At 42.1% G+C, this 26,002-nt stretch overlaps 1 protein-coding gene across 6 annotated transcripts in view; it reads right to left on the minus strand.

Annotated features, from left to right (window-relative positions):
- The window catches only part of LOC133576485 (SAM and SH3 domain-containing protein 1-like), a 487,427-nt gene that overhangs the window by 19,193 nt on the left and 442,232 nt on the right, over positions 1 to 26,002 (minus strand). For all 6 annotated transcript variants that reach the window (XM_061929754.2, XM_061929753.2, XM_061929760.2 and 3 more), the window contains 8 exons: positions 22,051 to 22,189; positions 20,420 to 20,817; positions 17,442 to 17,510; positions 17,113 to 17,256; positions 9,264 to 9,396; positions 7,773 to 7,942; positions 7,036 to 7,245; positions 5,542 to 5,692 (listed from right to left, as the gene is read on the minus strand). In XM_061929754.2, coding sequence (XP_061785738.2) covers positions 5,542 to 5,692; positions 7,036 to 7,245; positions 7,773 to 7,942; positions 9,264 to 9,396; positions 17,113 to 17,256; positions 17,442 to 17,510; positions 20,420 to 20,817; positions 22,051 to 22,189 — 1,414 coding nt within the window. The remainder of the gene's footprint in view (positions 1 to 5,541; positions 5,693 to 7,035; positions 7,246 to 7,772; positions 7,943 to 9,263; positions 9,397 to 17,112; positions 17,257 to 17,441; positions 17,511 to 20,419; positions 20,818 to 22,050; positions 22,190 to 26,002) is intronic.

Consider the following 26,002-nt stretch of genomic DNA (forward strand, 5'->3'; position numbering starts at 1 on the left):
ATTATGTGACTGGACCGGCACGCAAAGGAAGTGCCTTTAAGGTTTATTTGCGCTCTGTACTTCTCCCTACGTCCGTGTACACAGCGGCGTTTTAAAAAGTCATAAATTTTACTTTTTGAAACCGATACCGATCATTTTGAAACCGATACCGATCATTTCTGATATTATTTTTTAAAGCATTTATCGGCCGATAATATCGGCAGTTTCTCCCACCCCAGATACAAAAAAAAATGCATGATCCTGTAGTCCTTCAGGAACCAGGAATTAGTGAAGTTAACTATTTTTATATAGCGTTTTTCTCTAGTGACTCAACGCACTTTACAGAGTGAAACCCATGATCTAAGCTACATTTAAACCAGTGTGGGTGGCACTGGGAGCAGGTGGGTAAAGTGTCTTGCCCAAGGACACAATGGCAGTGACTAAAAAGGCGGAAGCGGAAATCGATGGTACGGCCGCTCTACCAACTGAGCCACGCCACCAAGTAGTATGATAACTACGATAAATTGATCCACTTGTTTTACTAGATTTTTTTTAAATATTTTGTTTGGCACATTTTCTTTTGAGACATGAACAGTTTCATCCGCCGTGAACTGTTACCAGGAAGTAGCCTGCTAGCTAACGAACAGAAGCAACAAAGTAAAATATGACCTGGCTAGAAATGGTAAGATCCAGTCATCTTATATCACCCTTCATAAACAAAGAAGTACTGGTACTCTGTAAGCGAACACACAGATACTTTTTAAAGTATATTTTGCTCAAAGGAATTTCAGTGGCCTAGTGGTTAGAGTGTCCGCCCTGAGATCGGTAGGTTGTGAGTTCAAACCCCGGCCGAGTCATACCAAAGACTATAAAAATGGGAGCCATTACCTCCCTTCTTGGCACTCAGCATCAAGCGTTGGAATTGGGGGTTCATCATCAGCCGTTGTCAGTCCACTGCTGGAGGAAAGCCTCAGCATGTTTCTGCCATAGTGAACGATCTCTAGCTGCTCCCTGCCACTGCACTGTTCCCCAATATTTGTCTATTTCATCTCGCCATCTCACTCTCTGTCTTCCTCTATTTCTGCTCCCATCCATGGGTCTCCATGATGTCATTAGGGAAGTCCATCTATTATCTGTTCTCCTACTGATATGTCCAGCCCACTTCCACTTACTTAATTTGATGGTTCTCATAATGTTCTCATAATGTCTTGGACTTGGAATTGGGGGTTAAATCACCAAAAATGATTCCCGGGCCCGGCCACCGCTGCTACCCACTGCTCCACTCACCTCCAAGGGGGTGAACGAGGGGATGGGTCAAATGCTGAGGACAAATTTCACCACACCGAGTGTGTGTGTGACTATCATTGGTACTGTAACTTTAACTTTAAAATCTAGGCTCCAGCACCCCCATGAACCCGAGAGGGACAAGCGGTAGAAAATGGATGGATGGATGACCCCAAAATCTTTACAACCAAAATTTAAAACATGGCACATTCCTGTTTTTTCACAGCATTCTCCATTATAAAGGACATGACTCACAAATGGAGAGAAACTAACATTTGTCATACCATATATGTGGAAAAAAAAGGATGTATTTTACTATGTGAGTCATGATAACACTGTTTCCACACCTTTGAATATAAAATTGTACAATCCAGTCATCTTAAATTACCCTCCATGAACCAGGAACTAGCTTTTTTCTTAAGGAATTTGTCTGTTTTTGAGGTTTAAGCACCTTAAAGCCCTCTAAAAAACTGCCAACAATAGTCCATTTACATCTCGTGACCTGAATATTACCAAGTATTAATGATATTGTTATTATAAGCACTAACACAGACAAAACATTTTTAGTGGCCCTGTGATCACAGAGCGCTAACTGGCTTGTGCAGCTACAGTACCGACATACTGAGCTGCAGCATCGCCTCTGAGTTGGTGAAAGTTAATTCTAGATAATAAATCATGCCTCTCACTTGCATAGTAGGAAACAGCACTGGGCAATATGGACCAAAACTGATATTCTAGTATTTCTGAAAAAAAACCTGTCTTTAAATTTGCCAGAGTGTTTTATAGCCAGATAACTAGCATTGAGAGTACTGAGATTATTTTTGTTGTTGTAAGTAGTAACATAACGTGTTGCTTATTTTTATAGTTGTATTTGTTGGCCTTTACTATGTCAAAGCAGTTTTCGTAAAATGTGTTCATTAAGATTAGGTTTATAGTCTCACGCTTGTGCGCGGGGATTGATGAAGCTTCTACTCACTCACTGCGGTAAAGGCTGCTGGCTGTTCACTTTGAAACTACTCTTCAGCCAGCCAGCTCCTGCACTAAATTGGTCCACACAAGCTATGTGGAGAGGCACTTTCAAGCCGAGGAGTAGCATAGAGTAGCTACCGCTGGCTGCTGTGCTAAGTTGCTAACAGAACTGAACAACATAAACAGATGAGATTAGAGATAAAGTCACTACAAGGAGAGATATCGATTCTCAAGCAAATTGGTGTATGTGTAAATAAAGCTGTAGTCACCAATAGCCAAAGGCAGTCGGTGAACAAAGTATTGCATCACTTGGGAATCGAGAAGTCGGCACCGTAGCCGCCATATTCTTTTGAAAAGTTTGTTGTGTTGCGTCATTGAGCATCAAAGAAGCCTGCGTAAACACACAAGGCGCAAAGAGCCAAAGAGAATGCCCGTTGCGGGCGCAGAAAAGAGCAAATGGCCGTAACAAAGGCACGTCTCAAATAAATATATATCTCTTTGTAAAATGTACCGGTATTAACTGTAATACCGTTATACTGCCCAGGCATAGTAGAAGGTTGTGGCAATAAACCGAGGAGTTGTTCAACTTTGACAGTCAACTTGGATTCGGAGATGGCAAGAAAGACACAAAAAGACGCTCGTTTGCAGCACTTTTTTTTTTTTTGGAACCTGCGTGAGGAGTATGATTATTATTCATCCAAACAGGAATACATGAACATCCAATCAGACGTCATCCCAGTGAGAGCAACAATGCACGGTAAGTGAATGTTTTAATACTGCTGCATGATGCTTAGTGTTTCTGTAAAGCTTAATATGTTCAGCACACAACTTCTAAAAGTTGTAGGTCATCCTCCTTATATTTAAAAAAATAAGGTGCTGGATCATCATTTTACCCAAAGCAATTGTTGTTGGCTCTCATGAAGTCTGCCATGAGTAGTAGTGTTGTTGTTGAAGGGAAAAGCAAATGTTGTGATGCGTCTGTGAAATTACTAATGCCTAAATTGAACAAAAATACGTAAATATCACATACTATTGTGAATGTGCCTGCTACTATATTACATATATACTGACAGCGTGTACAGTATATAAAACAAAGATAGAGGCTTTTGGGTGGTTTTAGAATAAAGCGAGTCCCATTGGCTTCATTGTTAGCTGACATTTGCTATTGTTTATTTACTAGATGGAATGCATAAAAAAAGAAAAACATATGTGTTTTTGTCTTGTGAATGATAGACAAAATTCCAAAAAAGTTCAGTTCTGTTACGTCTTCGACGCATCGCTGCAATTGTCGTGTTCCTTCCAAGGCAGAAGACAAGCAGGAGGAGTGTGCAGGTAAGCTTAAAGTATATTTAATTATTTTAAGACAGGATCAAAATACAAGACTGAAAACGCTAGCAAGCGTGGAGCTAAACAAAACATAAAATGTCACCAAGGGTGATAAACAAGGAATGCTAGCGGGTACAAACTTACTACAGCGAGGAGAAAAAACAGGAGAACGTAAATGTTGCCTATTGCAAACATTGACCCAGCCACTACTGCTGGGTGACAGGAAACTATAAAGGGGAGTGATTAACCAAAACACCTGGTGGGAACACTAATTGCAAAACTAAGACAGGTGAGGGGAATCAGTGCCCATGGAAACCAACAGTAAACAGGGAAAGAGTGTGCACGCAGGAAACAGACTAAAACAGAAACATAACCAACATAAATCATGCCATGATCCGGGTAACGGATCATGACAATTTTCCCTTTAAGGCACAATGACTCCCAACCACAGAATAAAACGTAAATGCAAATACCGTATTTTCCGCACTATAAGGCGCACCTAAAAACCACAAATTTTCTCAAAAGCTAACAGTGCGCCTTATAACCCGGTGCGCTTTATTACGATTCATTTTCATAAAGTTTCGATCTCGCAACTTCGGTAAACAGCCGCCATCTTTTTTCCCGGTAGAACAGGAAGCGCTTCTTCTTCTACGCAAGCAACCGCCAAGGTAAGCACCCGCCCCCATAGAACAGGAAGCGCTTCTTCTTCTACTGTAAGCTACCGCCCGCCCCCGGAAGAAGAAGAAAAAACGCGCGGATATCACCGTACGTTTCATTTCCTGTTTACATCTGTAAAGACCACAAAATGGCTCCTACTAAGCGAAAAGGATCCGGTTCATAAAAAGACGCAATCTCTCCATCCGCACACGGATTACTACCGTATTTCACAGCAACTGATATTCCTGTGAACCGCACTGTGGAACGGGAGCACGTACGGTGAATATTCGCACCACAGGGAATGAGAAGTCATCCTTCACTGTGGTTCTAGCTTGCCATGCTAACTTCCACCCATGGTGATATTCAAAAGGAAGACCTTGCCAAAAGAGACCTTTCCAGCCGGCGTCATCATAAAAGCTAACTCGAAGGGATGGATGGATGAAGAAAAGATGAGCGAGTGGTTAAGGGAAGTTTACGCGAAGAGGCCGGGTGGCTTTTTTCACACAGCTCCGAAGGCGAACACACCTTCACTAAGACGGGCAGACAGCGCCGGACGACATACGCCAACATTTGCCAGTGGATCGTAAATGCCTGGGCAGATATTTCGGTCACAACTGTGGTCCGAGCTTTCCGGAAGGCAGGATTCACAGAACTACTGGACAACAACAGCGACACTGACTCCGATGACTTCTACGAGACGGAACCGGCCATTTTGCATCCCACGCTTGCGCAACTTTTCAATTCGGACACCGAAGACGAAGAATTCGAAGGATTTACGAATGAAGAATAACTTCAGAAGGTGAGCGCTATGTTTATTTTGTGTGTTGTGACATTAACGTTCGAGCAACATTATGTTGCTATTGCTCTACACCATTTTGAATTTTACTATGTTTGTGATTGCACATTTGCGTACATTTTGGGACAGAGTTGTTAGAACGCTGGTTTTCAATATATTATTAAAGTTTGACTGAACTATCTGACTGTTTTTTTGACATTCCCTTTAGCGCAGCGTAGGCGCGGCTTATAATCCGGGGCGGCTTATTGGTGGACAAAGTTATGAAATATGTAATTCATTGAAGGTGCGGCTAATAATCCGGTGCGCCTTATAGTGCGGAAAATACGGTACATTATTTCATCCTCCATGAACCGGGGAGGATCATGCCAGTTAACAAATGAAAAAAAACGAACAAATAACATACAAATATGGTTTCTTGCATAAAAATGGACCATAAAGCTGAATTTTGAGAAGTTTAGTAAATTTTAAATATTGTAAGTGTTCCCTTGTTAATAAAACCGAGGTCAGGGCGTGTTTTCCAGGCAACTTACTGTCATATTCCTGCAGTAGCTCTACAGCGGTGAGCAGCACAGCTCTGTGTTGAGGGTCTTTGATGTTCAGCTCGTCCAGGTCCTCCTCCTCCAGCAGTTTGAAAGTGTCCAGGTCCTCGTAGCCGTTGAACAGGAAGGTCGGCATGTGTTCCTGCGCACAAGAAACATGACAGAATACAACATCAGCAAACTGTGAAGCACTCATGAGAACAAGAAAATATCGAAGCTAAACAGAAAAGTTACTGACTCATTCCTAGCCAACTAATGTCAATATTGTCTTTATTCCGACTGGCATGCAATGTTGATGAAGCTCACTTCAAAACGTTACGTTGTTGACAAGCATACAACTCAAGTTATCACAAGGCAGCTGTGAAAACAAACCAACAGCGAGAGGTGGGAACTAGTAGGGAACAAAAGGAGGCACACGGGAATTGAAAAGCTAAAATTCTTCACAAAACAACTTTGACAGGCGAGAGAACGCAGAGAAAATTGTTTAAAATGTATGACGCCGCCTGCCCTTGAGGCAAATCACTCCAAAGCGATGCTAGGTATTGTCAGCGTGACACGCATGGACTGTGTCACCAGTGATGCTCACAGTGGAATCTCTTGTTTCTATAGAACCCATCCATCCATCCATTTTCTACCACTTGTCCCTTTTGGCATTGCGGGGGTGCTGGAGCCTATCCCAGCTGCACTCGGGCGGAAGGCGGGGTACACCCTGGACAAGTCGCCATCTCATCGCAGGGCCAACACAGATAGACAGACAACATTCCCACTCACATTCCAGGGCCAAACTTGAAATCAGAAAGCAGTCCCTCCCTCCCCAAAAAATGTCCTTAAACTTGTTCCACTCATTTGTGCTGCAAACATTTTTTGTCTAACTATTACACAAACAAATGGGACAAGTTAGGGTGATTTTGACAATGTGGAAGAGATGGATGATGTCACTAATCAAAAAATTTATTTTAGAATAAGTTAAAAACTGTAACGGCACAAATGGAAATTTTTACATCACAAAAGAATGGCAGTATTATTTGATCATTTGCAATAACTTCACACAGGTGAGTTGTGGCGGCCGTATATTTAATGCCGGCCCCTAAGTGCCAAAAGGGTGGAACGCCGCACGTGTAGAGAGAAATATCGCGTGCACACAGCGAGGCCACGTGAGCATCAAATGAGTCAGTGCAAGCAAAATTAGTTGTTTTTTTGAACAAACTAAAAATTATTTTGGTAATGTTTTGACGGCGTACGTAACATCCAACAAAGCATGTTACCATGCAGCTTGTTAGCGAGTAAGAGCTACCTTTTTTTTTTATGTGGTTCTGTCCGAATTTCACGTTTATGAGAAATGTGTCATTGCCGTGACTAAATTTAGTTCAGCTTGTCTGTAATTTCTTCCACGCTTCACTCTAGTGGCTCCATGACTACGCCATGTCAAATATTTGTCCTTCGCGGTGCACTGCGGTGGAAGGTCTGGCACGTGGAGCATCCCACCTTGAGGTTGATGCGCTCCAGCAGCTCCTCCACGGACGTCGGCTTGGGTGGTCTGCCCTTCCTCCTCCTCCTCATCGGCCGCTTGGGCTTCTCCTCTTCCTCGCTCAGCACGTCCACGTAGATGAACTTGAAGGTGCCCACTTTGTTGTTGAGCAGGCCCATCCAGGTGCCCATGGGCGGCTTGCTGATGATGTCGATCACATCACCGTGCTGAAAAGGGACCAAAACAAGGAGGCCATCACGTCTGAAGTCTTAACTAGAAGGCCACAATCATACATACACTTGGCATGCTCCATTTGTTTAGGATAGGGGTGTCCAAAAGTGCAGCACATGGTACATAGTATAAATAGATAAAAAATAAACTGGAAAATAGAGCAGAAAGGCACAATGTAAAGACCAAAAGCTGCAATGTTGATATGAATAAATAGGACAAAGCTTTATCTTTAAATAGTTATATGAAGAAAATATTTACATAAAAGTAACCCTGCGCATTCTACCATATTTCAGTTTGTGGCCCTGTGTGGAAAAAGATTGGACCATTTATTCTTTGGTCTATAGGGGTACCACCATGGTTTTTTTTTAACAAATAAAACTCCAATTATATTAAAACCATGAGAATGAAATGTCGATAAAATTATGGTAAGACTAACAAAGCTAAATATTTTGTAGGTGGTACTTGGTGAACTCGACAAAACAATTAAGTTTTAGTGCAAATAAAAGCGTTAATTATTTCTCACCTTCAGTTTGAGGGAGTCTGTGTCGTAAGGGCTCGGCGTGAAGTCCGTATGGACTCGCGCGCGACCGCAGAACGGACCCCTGTAAGGCGGCTCCTCGTCATCGCCATCCTCAGACTTGACACTTTCTCTGTTACTGGCGGACGAGTCGGTTGTGCTCACGGTTTGACCGCCTGGATACAAATATAAATGAACACATGCTTCGAGTCGTCTCTTGAAAGAGTTCACTTCAGTACTTGGAGCAACCAGCAGAGGGTGCAATTAATCCTGGCCCTACGAGTTTACTACCTAAACAGTAATAGAGTAATCATCCATCCATCCATTGACCTAATTAAAATTGCAGGTAATTATGATGAATAAATATGATTTTAGATTTAGATTTAGATTTACTGGTCCCCATTGGGGAAATTCATTTTCACTGCCGTACATTTAAACAATAGACATTACACATCACAAAACAAAAATAACAAAAATACATCATACATGACTAACACATTTAAAGGCTTGTCAGACAGGTCGACCGGGCCTGCTGTTAAGGGCGGCTATAGCTGCAGGTATGAGGCTTTTTCTGAGGCGGGCCGTCCGGAATTTGATGGTTCTGTACCTGCGCCCTGATGGTAGTGGGATTATGTATTGGTGTAGTGGGTGACTGATATCCTGGACTATCATTTTTGCCAGTCGAGTGATAGACCTGTGGTTTAAATCTGAAATGTTGGGTGTGAGTAGGCCGATGATTTTAGCTGCTATGTTTGTAATGCGTGTGAGTTTGGTCCGGTTGGTTACAGAAAGCATGGTGAAAAAACATGTGGAACAGTACATAAGGATGGGTTGAACAATGCTTTGGTAAAGTAATAACAGGAGATGAGGTGCAACGTATAGTCCTTTAAGTTTTCGGATGGCTGACAGTCTTTGTTGACTTCTTTTTTGAATGTCCGTGGTGTGCTGATCAAAAGTGAGTTTATTGTCCAAGGTTACACTCAGGTATTTAAAAGTGTCAACTGTTTTAACTGTTTGTGTGTTTGTGATGATGGGGTTCTGAGGTGAGGGAGGGTTGGACCTTATTTCTTCTGTTTTGTTGGCATTGATTTCCAGATAACTGGCTGTGCATGACACTATGAAATGTTTGACTGTGTTATGATAGTCCAGGATGGATTGACTGTTAGAGAGGAGTGCGAGAATGGCTGTGTCATCTGAGTATTTTACAGAGTTTAATACATGTGAAACGTCCGATGAAAAATGGAAAGGAGCTCCTCTGGAATGAGTTTCAGATAGTTCTCCGCTCTCTAGTCATGAGTGTATGCACGCTCATAACAACTGTACGCCAGCCAATACAAGCTTGAACACACTCATGGCACAGCTTGAAGTAATCACAAGTTGTAATTAGACAAAGTGAAGTGAGAGCCCCTTAAACGCTGCAAGCTTTATCTAGTGGTTAGCAATGTTTGTAGCTACACAATGTGAAACTTTTGTGGAAAGGTACAAAAATAATCTTACTCATTGAGCTTTGTCCGCTGAGCGAACTGCGAAGACTTTCCACTGAACCTCCGGCCTTGAGTTTGGGCTTCTCCAGGGAGTCACTGTAAGTTTGCGGGGACTGTGGAGATCCAGGTGTTCCATCTGGACTGGACTGGGATGTGGAGAGAATAAGACAAGGACATTCGTTAAAATCTTAACAAATGATGTTAAATAAATGCATTACAGTCGTCAACATGCTTTCTCAGTAACGATACATGTGGATGTCCTTAATGTCTTAATAAATTAAAAAAAATACTGCACAAATGAAAATAAATGACACCCTCACACACCTAATAAAATTAAAAAAAAGTTTACATACTAATACAATGTGGAGTAAATACGTTTTTGTGTCGGTTTGATTTAAAAAAAGAATTACACATTTTCAACAACACATTACTTTGATTGTGCCTTTCAAAAGCTGAAAACTATGGTAATATCTGCCAACTACCTTGAATCAAAAATAATGATCATATCATATACTGTCAGTAATCCACTAGGGGGCACTGTGGCCCTTGTAACAGCCAGGCTTTGGCCGCTGTGATCATAATATAGTTGTGCTTATTTTATGGTTTGCTTTTACCAAGCAAAAGGATGCATGCCGCATGCCTGGAAATGTGGGTCACAGTGTTGCGATGCCGTGGCATATTTTAGTAAAGTAAGCGTAATGGATATTTTATCGGTTAGCAACTGACACTAGACTCGACAGGACTGGACGTAGTCCACAGGTGCAGCGCATTGCAGAGCCCTGTAAAATCAGGCCAACAATCGTCCCTGAGAGCAAGCCTGAGGGAGACTTGCATCACTCAGCATGTATACACACATACACATACGCCTAAGATTCTGGACACGGAGTGACAATTAGAGCTGTGTTTATTCTGTAACCAACACAAATAATCCCACCCTCTCACTCACTCTGCCTGTGGCCTAAAGATGTGGTTAACAAAGAACAATAACTTTTACATGTTGGAAGTTACTTGTATAAATTGTTTTTGCACTAAAACCCCAACTAATTGTGTTTTGAAACATTACTCTTTCAATATTTGAGTTTTATGATGGCATGTACAGTATACATGTTCACTCAACTACACTAAAAAGCGGATTTCTATTTAGGGACTTTATTTTCGCACATGGCAGCACGGTGGAAGAGGGGTTAGTGCATCTGCATCACAATACGGAGGTCCTGACTAGTCTTGGGTTCAATCCCGGGCTCGGGATCTTTCTGTGTGGAGTCTGCGTGTCCTCCCCGTGACTGCGTGGGTTCCCTCCGGGTACTCCGGCTTCCTCCCACTTCCAAAGACATGCACCTGGGGATAAGTTGATTGGCAAGACTAAATTTGCCCTAGTGTGTGGATGTGAGTGTGAATGTTGTCTGTCTATCTGTGTTGGCCCTGCGATGAGGTGGCGACTTGTCTAGGGTGTACCCCGCCTTCAGCCCGATTGTAGCTGAGATAGGCTCCAGCGCCCCCCGCAACCCCAAAGGGAATAAGCGGTAGAAAATGGATGGATGGATGGATTTTCGCACATAAATATTGATACAGTTATAAAAAAAAAAGCAATATAACAATATTAAAGTGATAATGCACACAAATTACAGAAATATTGTATTTTTATAGGCACCGGCCGCAGTTCGTCTATACTACCGGGTACCGATTTCAGTAAAATCAAACGGCTCCATGTTTCGATACCTTTGTTGCATGAGACGTCATGTCAAGCTGGCTCAAACACTTGGTCGGGAAACAATCAGTCAACCCTCTGAGCAGACTCAGCCGGACTGCCTCTAGGTAATGTTACAACTTTCAATGCAAATAGAGCAAGAAGAAAGTGCTCAAAAGTAAAGTAAGGCTCCACTTTTCAAAAGGTGCTAGCTTGATGCTAATTTACATTAGATTAGCCATAGACATGCTAAATATTAGAATTAGCGATTTTACTTGGCGATTAGAACACCTCTAAATTTGGTAATGAAAACTACAACTAAGATGCATGTTACAATCAAACAGCTGGTGTGTAATAAATACAGTACTTCGAGTATAAACACTTTTTAGGGTTCAACAAAAGACTAGACAATGGCAAAGACTACTTCCTGGCTAAGGCAACACATCATAGTCTATCCTTAAGTATTTTCACTACTGCCACCTGACATTTGTATGCAAACTGTAAGCAAAGTCTACTATATAATACAGTTCAGTACTTGCAAATAAGATACAGAAGTGTAAGAAAACAAAATAACAACACTCAGTGCTATACGTAAAATATAAACATGTAGATATATTTTTTAAACAACTAACAGAGCAGTTTGTAACTTCCTCACAGTTAAATTTTTCTAACCAAAAAATACAATTATAACACCACCGGCTAGCTTATGTTACCATACGTGATTTAACGGAACATACATTTATTTTTACAATTACTGATTACAATGAATAAAAATTGTACGTTGGCCCAAATAATATTTTTGGTGTTCAGGCTTGTCACTCACCCTGTCTCGTACACACGTACACGGAGGGTCATGTTGTTTTTATGATAGAATATATAAACAACGAGAGCTAACTTTAGCTATCCAAACTTGCTGTCATCAGCTAACAACACACAAAGCTAATGCTAATACGTACATGGTGTATGTCATTCTTTCCTAAAATCTGTGAGTGGGCGGGACATACTGCTTAAAATACATTAGAAAGTTAACACCTATGTATCTGCGTAAAAGGTTACGTACAGCCCCTTTAACATTTATTAACACATTTAAACGCCCACAAAAGAACCGGGAATTGGTACCGCATCGATTGAAATGTGAAAGGGACCCATTCCAAGACTTAATACTATAATTAATCAGCCTCAATGTGTGCTGCTGTTTTGGTTGGCAAATGACTCGATTCCGTAATTGAGTGTGAAAAACAGTGTCCTCGGCACTAAGAAAGAATATTACATACTATTTAAGGCGGGGGTCAGCAACCCAGCATGCGGCTCTTTAGTGCCGCCCTAGTGGCTCCCTGGACCATTCTTTTTAAAAAGGATTGAAAATGGAAAAAGATGGGGAAAAAATTATTGTTTTGCTTTAGTATGTTTTTTGTTTGAGGACAAACATGACACAAACCTTCCCAATTGTTAGAAAGCCCACTGTTTAATATGTTTGTGTGTATGCTTCACTGATGAGAGGATTTGGTGAACATCGTTTTGTCCTACTAATTTCGGCAGTTCTTGAACTCACCATAGTGTTTGAGTTTGAGTTTATTTTTATTTGGAACATGCAAGCATACAACATGATACATCCCAATTTCCAGTTTCTCTTTTCAACATGTTCGAAAAGGTGTAGGAAGAAGCATCCATCCATCCCTTTCCTTTTACATAACAGTTGCTAAAACTTTTGTTAACTTCCTGTTCTCAATTTATTCACAATATACTCCATAAGTAATCACAATAAAAATAAATAAATAAATAAATAAATAATACTCTGTAAGATTATTTTGAAAAAGAATGTATGGATGAAATAAATTCAGAATGTTTATCATGGTTCTTCTTGTGGACTGTGACGCAACAGTTTGTTTACATACAAAATCTTCCACTCCTTCAAATCAAATCAACTTTATTTATAAAGTACATTTAAAATTTTACCATATAGGTAGCCAAAGTGCTGTACAATGGGCAGGTTAAAAGACGATACGAGAACCGAGCAAACACAACACAACACAACACAGAGCACGATAAAAAATAAATAAATAAAATAAATAATATAAAAAATAATTACCTTTGTCTCATTTTGTCCACCAAACGTTTTATGGTGTGCGTGAATGCACAAAGGCGAGCTTTTTTGATGTTATTGACTTGTTGGAGTGCTAATCAGGCATATTTGGTCATCGCATGACTGCAAGCTGATCAATGCTAACATGCTTTGTAGGCTAGCTGTATGTACATATTGCGTCATTATGCCTCATTTGTAGGTATATTTGAGCTCATTTAATATCCTTTACTTTTAGCCTCTTTGAATATAATTTAGTTTTGCATGTCTCAGGACACATTTCAGATAGTTGTTTGTGTGCCATGTTGTCCCAGACCACAGCAAACATTACCTAGCTTGCCAAAGATTGTAATAAATCTATTAAAAGAAGACAGCCTGCAGTTTCCTTTAACTTGGACGCACACATCTATACCTTTGGCCACTAAAAGCCAGTAATTTCCAGGAGTTATCTCACCTTCTGAGTAGCCTCTGATTTACTAAAGGTTTCTAATGTTGTAAAAATGTGTAGAATAAATATTCAATTTCAACATTTCTGGCAACGAAGATTTGCTTCAGCCTGCGACACATAGTCATTTTAATAGTAGGCTATTATAGCTAATATAGACACGGGTGCGGCCAACGCTGCTGCTCACTGCTCCCCTCACCTCCCAGGGGGTGATCAAGGGTGATGGGTCAAATGCAGAGAATAATTTCACCACACCTCGTGTGTGTGTGACAATCATTGGTACTTTAACTTTAACTTATGTTATATGTTGCCTTCATTATAAGACTTACAGGTAAAAGCCAGTAAATTAGAATATTTTGACAAACTTGATTTATTTCAGTAATTGCATTCAAAAGGTGTAACTTGTACATTATATTTATTCATTGCACACAGACTGATGCATTGAAATGTTTATTTCATTTAATTTTGATGATTTGAAGTGGCAACAAATGAAAATCCAAAATTCCGTGTGTCACAAAATTAGAATATTACTTAAGGCTAATACAAAAAAGGGATTTTTAGAAATGTTGGCCAACTGAAAAGTATGAAAATGAAAAATATGAGCATGTACAATACTCAATACTTGGTTGGAGCTCCTTTTGCCTCAATTACTGCGTTAATGCGGCGTGGCATGGAGTCCATGAGTTTCTGGCACTGCTCAGGTGTTATGAGAGCCCAGGTTGCTCCGATAGTGGCCTTCAACTCTTCTGCGTTTTTGGGTCTGGCATTCTGCATCTTCCTTTTCACAATACCCCACAGATTTTCTATGGGGCTAAGGTCAGGGGAGTTGGCGGGCCAATTTAGAACAGAAATACCATGGTCCGTAAACCAGGCACGGGTAGATTTTGCGCTGTGTGCAGGCGCCAAGTCCTGTTGGAACTTGAAATCTCCATCTCCATAGAGCAGGTCAGCAGCAGGAAGCATGAAGTGCTCTAAAACTTGCTGGTAGACGGCTGCGTTGACCCTGGATCTCAGGAAACAGAGTGGACCGACACCAGCAGATGACATGGCACCCCAAACCATCACCCAACCATGCAAATGTTGCATTTCCTTTGGAAATCGAGGTCCCAGAGTCTGGAGGAAGACAGGAGAGGCACAGGATCCACGTTGCCTGAAGTCTAGTGTAAAGTTTCCACCATCAGTGATGGTTTGGGGTGCCATGTCATCTGCTGGTGTCGGTCCACTCTGTTTCCTGAGATCCAGGGTCAACGCAGCCGTCTACCAGCAAGTTTTAGAGCACTTCATGCTTCCTGCGGCTGACCTGCTCTATGGAGATGGAGATTTCAAGTTCCAACAGGACTTGGCGCCTGCACACAGCGCAAAATCTACCCGTGCCTGGTTTACGGACCATGGTATTTCTGTTCTAAATTGGCCCGCCAACTCCCCTGACCTTAGCCCCATAGAAAATCTGTGGGGTATTGTGAAAAGAAAGATGCAGAATGCCAGACCCAAAAACACAGAAGAGTTGAAGGCCACTATCGGAGCAACCTGGGCTCTCATAACACCTGAGCAGTGCCAGAAACTCATCGACTCCATGCCACGCCGCATTAACGCAGTAATTGAGGCAAAAGGAGCTCCAACCAAGTATTGAGTATTGTACATGCTCATATTTTTCATTTTCATACTTTTCAGTTGGCCAACATTTCTAAAAATCCCTTTTTTGTATTAGCCTTAAGTAATATTCTAATTTTGTGACACACGGAATTTTGGATTTTCATTTGTTGCCACTTCAAATCATCAAAATTAAATGAAATAAACATTTGAATGCATCAGTCTGTGTGCAATGAATAAATATAATGTACAAATTACACCTTTTGAATGCAATTACTGAAATAAATCAAGTTTGTCAAAATATTCTAATTTACTGGCTTTTACCTGTATATACGGCTTTCCATTTTTTGCGGCTCCACACAGATTTGTTTAATACAGTATATATTTTTGGTCCAATATGGCTCTTTCAACATTTTGGGTTGCCAACCCCTGATTTAAGGAAATATGGTACCGTATTTTCCGCACTATAAGGCGCACCTAAAAACCACAAATTTTCTCAAAAGCTGACAGTGCGCCTTATAACCCGGTGCGCTTTATTACGATTCATTTTCATAAAGTTTCGATCTCGCAACTTCGGTAAACAGCCGCCATCTTTTTTCCCGGTAGAACAGGAAGCGCTTCTTCTTCTACGCAAGCAACCGCCAAGGAAAGCACCCGCCCCCATAGAACAGGAAGCGCTTCTTCTTCTACTGTAAGCAACCACCCGCCCCCGGAAGAAGAAGAAAAAACGTGCGGATATCACCGTACGTTTCATTTCCTGTTTACATCTGTAAAGACCACAAAATGGCTCCTACTAAGCGACAAGGATCCGGTTCATAAAAAGACGCAATCTCTCCATCCGCACACGGATTACTACCGTATTTCACAGCAACTGATATTCCTGTGAACCGCACTGTGGAACGGGAGCACGTACGGTGAATATTCGCACCACAGGGAATGAGAAGTCATCCTTCACTGTGGTTCTAGCTTGCCATGCTAACTTCCACCCATGGTGATATTCAAAAGGAAGACCTTGCCAAAAGAGACCTTTCTAGCCGGCGTCATCATAAAAGCTAACTCGAAGGGATGGATGGATGAAGAAAAGATGAGCGAGTGGTTAAGGGAAGTTTACGCGAAGAGGCCGGGTGGCTTTTTTCACACAGCTCCGTCCATGTTGATATACGACTCTATGCGCGCCCACATCACAGATGGTGTCAAAAAACAAGTGAAGCACACAAATACAACACTCGCCGTCATTCCGGGTGGATTAACCAAAGAACTCCAACCACTGGATATTGGTGTCAACAGGGCATTCAAATCACGACTGCGAACGGCGTGGGAACAATGGATGACCGAAGGCGAACACACCTTCACTAAGACGGGCAGACAGCGCCGGACGACATACGCCAACATTTGCCAGTGGATCGTAAATGCCTGGGCAGATATTTCGGTCACAACTGTGGTCCGAGCTTTCCGGAAGGCAGGATTCACAGAACTACTGGACAACAACAGCGACACTGACTCCGATGACTTCGACGAGACGGAACCGGCCATTTTGGATCCCACGCTTGCGCAACTTTTCAATTCGGACACCGAAGACGAAGAATTCGAAGGATTTACGAATGAAGAATAACTTCAGAAGGTGAGCGCTATGTTTATTTTGTGTGTTGTGACATTAACGTTCGAGCAACATTATGTTGCTATTGCTCTACACCATTTTGAATTTTACTATGTTTGTGATTGCACATTTGCGTACATTTTGGGACAGAGTTGTTAGAATGCTGGTTTTCAATATATTATTAAAGTTTGACTGAACTATCTGACTGTTTTTTTGACATTCCCTTTAGCGCAGCGTAGGCGCGGCTTATAATCCGGGGCGGCTTATTGGTGGACAAAGTTATGAAATATGTAATTCATTGAAGGTGCGGCTAATAATCCGGTGCGCCTTATAGTGCGGAAAATACGGTAATTCTATTCTTCAAAATCCAAACTACGGTAATCGCACGCCAGAGGAACCACTTGATCGTCCATTTTTCAGAGCAGCACAGGTCAAAAAATAGGAGGATGTTTGAGTGACTAACCTGCTCGGACAAAGAGCTGCTGTACTTCTTGGACATGCGCTTCCTCATGGTCTCCTTGACTGACTTGACCTTCTTTCCCAGTGAGATCCGAGAGGTGGTGGGGGACTTGACCACCTCTCTGTAAATGGCCTCCTGTTCTTTATTCTGTGCGATCGGCAATGACAGAACATTAAATGAAAAACAAAAGAGGTATGTAGTCCAGATAACCAGCGTCCACTGCAGTTGTGATTTGCTATTTTTGTCTGGAATTTATAAATCTGACAAAAACAAATGTCCACGGCAGAAGACGCTAATCACAGGAGGTTATGGTTGCTTGTCCAAACACTTACATGGGCCTCTGTGTTGAGCACATGGAGGGAACGGTTGGTCAGGTCGAAGCCACCAAAGCTGCATGTTCTCTGCAAAAGGAGGCAGAGGAAGAACACAATCAAACACACTTGAAGCGGTTCCGGATCCACACCCAAAACGAGGGGTCAACGCACGGTGATTCATGCATGACAAGGTTTGTTCATGTGAGGGGACAGGATGTCAGAGCGGGCACGCCAAAAGGAGGACATGATGGAACACTTTATGTGCTTTTTCCTCTTTCAATTTCTACACTGGAAGCAAACGAGCTGTTTTATGGACTGAGTTTGATCCATCCATGTGTCTTGATGTGGCCAAAGTCACATAAAGTGCCTTAAGGATTGCATTTACAGTATATTAGGGCGCCCTCGGGTGGTGGAGCGTGGACACACACAGCCAACTATATGTTAGCAGAAACACATTTAGTGTTTCTGATGAGAAGAGATTACTCTTCATGAAAGAAGAAATGGGGGAACTATGAAATGAGAGGATAAATCATCTATTTTAGGGCTCACGGCACAAACATATCTGATTAAAGTTACAGGGAGGGCGGCGTTCCAGTTCCGCATGAAGATCCCTTAGAAGTGATGCGTTTAGCATCGGCGGCGACACGAGACCAGTCCACAGCTGCGTGCCACATTGCAGCTTCCCAGCAACAAACACGTTTGAAGCGGCGTCCAAGAATAATGCGATGGCGATGCTTTCAATGGAATGGACATGCACCCCAGAAAAAATAAAGTCTTTCGAAGATAATTACAAGGATGGAAAACCATCCCAAAAAATAAAAATAAATAAATGAGGCACGGGCCCCTTAAATAAATAAATAAATAAAAAACTGAAAAAAGTTGATTCCAAAAGTTGTTTGGATGAGACGACCTCACTGGTACACCAGAGGATTCAGGTAGCATCAAAGCTGCAGGATAGCACCACCACTGCTCACTTTTAAAGTCCACATAAAGTCACCCTCAGCTTATGCTGTGCAGTGGTCAACTACTACAGTATTATAGACTGTGACTACAGTAACCCTCTTAAATGTACGGTACATGAAACATTTACAATTGCTGTATTTGAACCTTGCAGTAGACTGCTACCACAAGCCGTTCTTGCTTAGCTACAACAATAAAGCTCAGAGACAAAAAGACAATAAAAGTCAAGCCAAGTCTGGAGGAGATACAGTAGAAGCACTAAAGTCCAACATTGCAAAATTAGCGTCAAAAAATAAAAGGAAGAGAACGGTTGAATTTGTATTTTCTTAAATCTTTTTCATATATATATATATATATATATATATATATATATATATATATATATATATATATATATATATATATACACTGTATTGTATGCTTTTTACAAGTGGCTCACTTCTTTTTACGCTTGTGGGTATTGCCCACTGTCAAATGTTGAGAGTAGACCCTGAAATGGACTATATTTAATCGTGTCAAACAAATCGGAGGTCATCTAGAACAGATTGTATTCGATACAAGCGCTCAAAAAATGTATACAAATCCAGATCGCGATTCTTATTTATAATGATTCTAAATTGATTCCTAATTTTTGATAAAAAATTATAAAAATAAAATTGTATTTCTTCAACAATCAATTTTTAAAAACTAATTTTTTAGGTCATTGCTGCGCTTACTCCCTGCGCGTGTATGTCAATTGCCAGCAGCCAAGAAGAGCTTTTGTAACCTGCAACCTGTTTTTGAAAAGGTTTTATTACATTTTTTAGACTGAACTGCACATTGCTACTGCATACCAAAGTCATACCAAAGATTATAAAAAATGGGACTCATTACCTCCCTGCTTGGCACTCAGCATCAAGGGTTGGAATTGGGGTTTAAATCACCAAAATGATTCCTGAGTGCGCCACCGCTGCTGCTCACTGCTCCCCTCACCTCCCAGGGGGAGGAACAAGGGAATGGGTCAAATGTAGAGGGTACTTTCACCACACCTAGTGTGTGTGTGACTATCAGTGGTACTTTAACTTTTTTACTGCGAGAATTGGTTTGAATGGAGAATTGTGTTTAATTGAGAGTCGATTCTGAATGGAATCGGCACCCCAAGAATCGGAATTGAAATGTGAGTTGTTGTAAGATTCTCAATCATAGACCTTAGTAGTTCCCTGCACTCCTCCTTATATCCTGAGAACCAGCGTCCACTGCAGTGAAGTTTGTGTATCGCTTAACAGAGCTATTTACTTTCCTTAAACATGTAATCCTGACAAAAAAACACGACAACTGCAGAGTACGCTGCTTCTCAGGAGGGCACACTAGATGCAAAACAGAAAGAAAAAAAAGGACCAGTCCTCTTCCTATCGGTGCATTTCCCAAAAAGCTATTCTGCAGCTTTGACGTCTGCCGAGTCCTTCTCACACAAGGCGGCCGATTAGAACCTCACGGTCTAAACTCACAGACTTCTGTTGGATGCGTAAGAGCACACGCTTGGTGCAGCGGTCCACGCTGGCCGCCCACTTCCTGTCCGCCTCGCGGTCGTCGTCCAACAGACAGCGGCGCTCAGCTCTGCTGAGCGTCACCGGGCGGACCAGCTGGGCCCAGTTGAGGTGACCGTACAGGCTCCGCTCTACCACGTAGGTGATGTTCAGCTCGCTGACTGCGCTTCGACCCCGCAGCCTGCGAGGGGGGAACACCCAGCCCCCTCCCACGCCGAAACCTTTCGTTTTGGCTACGTCGCTGCGAGCGGGGGAAGACGGGGTGACACACAAGGGGGAGATGGGTGTCTTGGAGTTGCGCGAACGTTGGTACAGGAGGTGTTTAGTGGAGTATGAGTAGTTGGGGTCGGGTTTCCTGTGCGTCCAGCTGGCGTGGTGCCGGGTGGTGGTGTGATATTTGGGACTGCCTCGGAGGTGGTCATCGTCCAGGGAGATGTGGCGGTGGGATTGGGCTTTGGGGCGAGGTTTGGTGAGTCCGTAAAAGGCGTACAGGGCCTCGTTGTTACTTACCCCGTGGGAGATGGAGCTCAGAGCCTTCCGCATCTCGCTGTCGGTCGTGGAGCGCGATAACTTCCCCTCGTCGTCCAATCCACAGCCATCGAGCTCCGAGAAGGAGGAGCCGCTACCTCGCACGCCGGAGATAGAACCGTCCTGGGTGGTTCTCTTTTGGGGGCGGATGAGTCCGTGGGTACTGGAAGACTTATTGAAGGTCTTGACCAGCCGGTGTCCAGACCAGGTGTCCAGGCTACTGGAGGAAGGGGAGGTGGTCAGGCTGTCTGTTTCACCATCCACAGAGAGTTGGTCCTGGCTGAGGGAGGCCTCCTGGGGAAAGTAGGATTTCTTCAGGACGCCCGTGTACAAAGCTGTGTTGTCGTCACAGGTGGGAACTGACTCCACAGTTAGGAAGTCTGAAAGAGAACATCAGATAATTAGTTACTATGCTCTGCTTCTTCCTACTCCTTTGAATTGTGTGATCACTTGACATTCCTTCATGTACAGTGGAACCTCGATTTACGAACCCCTCTATTTGACACTTTAAGATTGTGCCAAATATGTCTTTGTGTACGAACGCTTCATTCATTAATTTTGTGTCCTGCTGGCATATATTTTGTGCTTGGCCGTATTGACGAGATTGAAGTTTTTAGTTGTGATGAAAACAGATTTTTTTGGGGAAAAATATGCCAAAGCGGACTTATTTCACAGCGGAGGAGAAGACTACCTCTCATTTCAGGAGAACACACACGGCCCCTTCCACCGCCTCCAACCTTCTTTCCGTCTTTCTTTCCTCTTTTGAGCTGCTCCTTCGCCACTGGTTTTGTACTGCAAGTCGATTGTACTTTTAAAATGTTAATTGATGTAGCGATATGGTTGTTAAAGTTAAGGATTGTCGACTATTGAATTTGTCAGCGACAAATCTTATTGTCGATATTTGTGGACGAATTGTTGCACCCCCTACTTTGGTAAACATTTGCTAGCTTAATATGAGTGCAAAGAAAACAATGGACAAGCGATTTGAAACATTCAGTTTCCATAATGTTGTCGACACTGCTTTTACCCCACCTCCTGCTTCTGCACATAAGGAATATTAACTGACAATGTAAAGTGGATTTTTTTTTTAAACTCCTAATCATTGTAGTGACCTGTCTGTAGATACACAAAGTTTTGTAATTTCAAACTGTGAGTGCACCACAGGCTACTGACAGTGTGTGAATGCGTGTGTGTGTAAGCAGGGCGGCTGCGAATGAGGACAGTTCAGCTTGTTGTTGTCATTTTGACCTTGTTATAAAAAATACAGTTGATCCATCACCCCATTATGTTTGTTTAATATACAGTACTGTAGAGTGCTTTATATTGAGTTCTAAGCGTACAAACTTACTAAAATATGTACTTTTGTCGAGGCTGGAACTCTATTCATGTTTACATTGATTCTTGTGGAGAAATTTGCTTAGATGTATGAACTTTTCTATTTACGAACAACCAATAAGTTCATAAATTGAGGTTCAACTGTATTTAACTGCATAACATTTATATATGTAATTAAGTGAGCAAAAACGGCAGAATATCAAATAAATTGGCCCCAGTATAATTAACTATTTCCTGCATGCGGCCCTATGCGACCCTTTCGTTAAGGTTTTACAAACCTTCAGAGCCATGCTTCTTGCCCTCTTCCACCTTAATCAGTTTTTTTCTGACTCGACGCGTAGAATTAACCAGCTTGTGAAGCCGTTTGAACTTCACGGAATCTTCCGATTGCTCGTCGTCGGACTGTTCACGAGACTGCTGCAATAGAGAAAGAGAAAAAAGGGGTGAGATGTTTGTAGAACCCAACAACCGAGAAATGGAAGGGCATTTGCAATAAATCAGTGAAGTGAGGCGTTTTGTTTTTGTGCGTGTGTGTGTGTGTGTGCGTGCGTGCGTGCATGCATGCGTGTGCATGGGATCTGTGCACGGCATCAATGGGAGCATTGTTGAAGATGGAGTCAAAGTTAGTGCTGTGAGAAACGGAGGCAAGACACTGCAGGAAGAGCTCGCTTAATTCACAACAAAATGAACCCCAATGAATGGACTTGCATGAATCAGGGTTAACGATTATGTTTGTCTGTTTCGCTTCCTTCGGAGGGGGTCAATGCTCAAGGGATGAAGGTCTGGAAGTCTCCCGCTCATTATGGGTAACAAAATCCAAGAGTTTTGTTTCTATTTATGGTTGTGGCGTTAAAATGTTATGTGAAGCACTAGTATTTTAAGCACTAGTGTGGTGGAAAAGAGACGCTCCTACCAGGTTCATCACTCATGTATGCACCCAGTGAAGCTCTTCTCTTTATTGTTATACTTATCATCATTAGTTTACTTTCTGTTTTTTTTGCACTTCAACCCGTTGAGGCAGCAAACTACTTGAATTAATTGCTTTGAAGCCAAAGCAGTGAAATCCATTCGGCTTCCTTTGCTTCAAGACAGAGCAACTACACAACAAAACCATGTCTATACAAATCAAATTATGACACATTACTTATAATTTTGATCTCTGCGGTAAAAACAATGTTTTTCAATAGAAGGACTTTTAAAAAAGAGGCTGGCCTGAGCTCTGTCTGGCATACAGCACCATCACTGGCACAGGGGGTGCAAACAGCTTCATTTGTTTCCAATTGTTTCCGTGGCAACGCTGCCTGTACCGTCATGCATTGCCTGTTTGGTGGCCGTGGTTGACTGCGCGGCTTAACAAAGAGGTCCACATGCACGCTTGCAAAATGATAGACAGAGCAAGACTGTCCATGAAGAATAAGCTTAATTTGTTTTGTATTTGACCAAAAGCTTGGCCCGATCGTGGCTGACTGCAGGGGATGATGTCAACAACTGTGGTTTGGAGCACACAAACGCGTGATGTTTCGTCAATCCTCAAATGGCACCACATCACCTAAGCAACAATCCAAGTTTCCAACGCCTTCGAGCGCTGTCTAATAAAACTTTATTAATCTTCGCCAAGTTGGAGACGCCATCTACCCTGCATTCCGCAAGAACCCACAGACACTTTCCCAAGCTTGTCTTACCTTCCCGCATCCTGGCAGGCACCTTTAGTCAACCTTTCACAAACCGCACACACAAATCCAAAAAGTCTCTACTCACAATTCTCGCCATTAAATTCTAGCTCAGGTCTTCAACTTTTCCATCTGCCCAACTAAGTGCATCACCATTAAACGACACATGCAGTCACAGCACAAACGCATCAGAGCCGTAACTGGTCTGCCATTAATCCACCTTTGCCTTTTACACAGAACCCAGCAATGGCAGGATATTGGTGCAAAATAGTTCGGAATTTGATGCATGGAGACATCAGTGCAAAAGTCCAGAGTAACGTACAAAATAATTATTCAAAAGCACCTATTGTTTTGATTAGAGAAGTGATCACGATGTAATTACACAAGCGTCATCCCACCTCTGTTACGGCTTAGATACTGCCTCTGAAAAAGGAATGTTAATGCAACATACTATGACTTTTGGGGAAAATAGCCAACCAATCAATCAAATAGTGAATGAATCCAGACAGTGATCAGGATCACCTCCAAAATGTAAGCACTTGTTTCTTATCCCATTTCGGACATTTCCTGAAAGTTTAACTAAAATGTGTCCATAACCTTTTGGGCTATCTACAGCGGAATTAAATACACAGAGTAAACACTTTTGTCAGTCAGCCGCTGTCTGTCTTTGTTGGTAGAAGCGGGGCCGCTAGCATACACACACACACACACACACACACAGAGGTATAGGTTCGTAATTTGTAAAAGTAAGGTAAATTAGTGGAAATGATTCGGATCAGCCCCCAAACGTAATCGGTTGTTCCTTCATATTTCTGACATTTCCTGAAAATTTCCAAAAAAATATGCTTTTTGTGTTATTTACTTGATAACTAACAAGCTAACTAACTAACAAAACTACTCACTAACTGACGGACAAACAAACCTTAACAATTACATATTGTAACCGAAAAAGATTTTAAAGGAATGAAGAAATCTCCTGTTCAGAAGCGAGCATAGAGTAGAACCATGCTTCTTGATGGTGACTTCCCATAGCTTTTACAGTACGTTCTGTCTTCCTTAGTCAGCAAATTAATTGACTGAGATTACCAGGGCCTCGACTGGTTGCAGCCAAGTACGGTAGTCTACTTCATTTCGCCTTGGCTGCGTCAAGACAAGATTAATCAACAACCAATATCACACAATTGATGATTCTTAAGGATCAATTTATGAAACAGACCTGAAAGGACACTGTTTTTTTTCGCTAAGTATCTGAGGGTTGTGACCATAATCGCATTAAATACAGTAGTCATTTAACTAATCTATGCAAAAACAAACCGATATTAAGGACATGGCTCATGCAGAAGCATTAGGCCATAACTGCTATTGAAGGAATTGCAACAACAGAAATACAATCTGTTTAATACTCACCAGTTTATTTGGATCATCAAGACTTTGTATCCAAATTCAGTCACCAGTTTATTTGGATCATCAAGACTTTGTATCCAAATTCAGTTACAAATTAGTCTAGCAAGACCCTGCAGTGTTGTCACTCAAGCACATGTAAAGTCCAAAATAAAATCAAGAGTCTCTGGTGCATGCTGCCCCAGCCTGGGTTCAGCCCAGGAATGAGAGACAGTTGGGAAGTGCCCAACATGCAGATCTCTGAGCAGAGAAATGCGTGTGTTGTGCACAGAGAACAATCCCAGCGTTTTAGCCCCCTGTGACCCCTGCCGTGGCCCCCACATCCCTAATGGCCTGTCCTGGAATGTGGGCTCGGCTGGCCAAAAAGGAAGAAGGCATGAATGCTTAGTATTAACGAGTGTGTCATTATATACAGCCTGAGATACAGATGTGTAGTTGTGCTTACATGTCTATACATATACTGTATATTGGGAATGACCTAATTCTATTCATCAGAGAAGACATCAGAGGCCCCAGAAAGAGTCAGAAATAAATCCAGAAGTTTGGAAATAGGAGAAGACGTGGGTGCAAGTGCAATACATCAGCCTCATTCTTTTCTAGTTTGTTCTTTGAAACATGAATCATTCTGCAACGTTTTCCAACCAACCAACCAACCAACTAACCTTCCACAAGGAAGTGAGATGACGGCAAGAGACTCAACAGAAAAGGAGTTACGTTCATTTTAATTCTTCAATTTACAAACAAAACACATTGTGGACATTTGTATGTGTGAAACTGCATGTTCTGTTTTTGTATGACTGTTCCCAAGTGCACACAGCTGCATAATCATGAGAGCCAGGACCTCAACCCCCAATGCTGTCATCATGTGACTATTACTGTTATTGGTATGACTGTTGTCGTCTCTATAGTTCTCTCGCCTCTTCCCCGGTCCCTAAACCTCTGTATCCTACTTTTCCTCTCGAGTTCAACCCAATTGGTCAAAAGAGTCGGCCACCCCACAGTGCGTGGGTTCTGTTCGAGGTTCCTTCCCTATAGTTTTTCCTTGCCTTCGTCGCCAAGAAGCCAAGGAACCCATGTGGGGTTCAGTTAGTTCTCTTTAAAGTATGAGGAGCTTGACCTGCTTAATGTGTTAAGTATTTTATTGTGAAATGGCGATATA

The sequence above is a fragment of the Nerophis lumbriciformis genome, linkage group LG34 (assembly GCF_033978685.3).
Source record: "Nerophis lumbriciformis linkage group LG34, RoL_Nlum_v2.1, whole genome shotgun sequence".
Classification (NCBI taxonomy): domain Eukaryota; kingdom Metazoa; phylum Chordata; class Actinopteri; order Syngnathiformes; family Syngnathidae; genus Nerophis; species Nerophis lumbriciformis.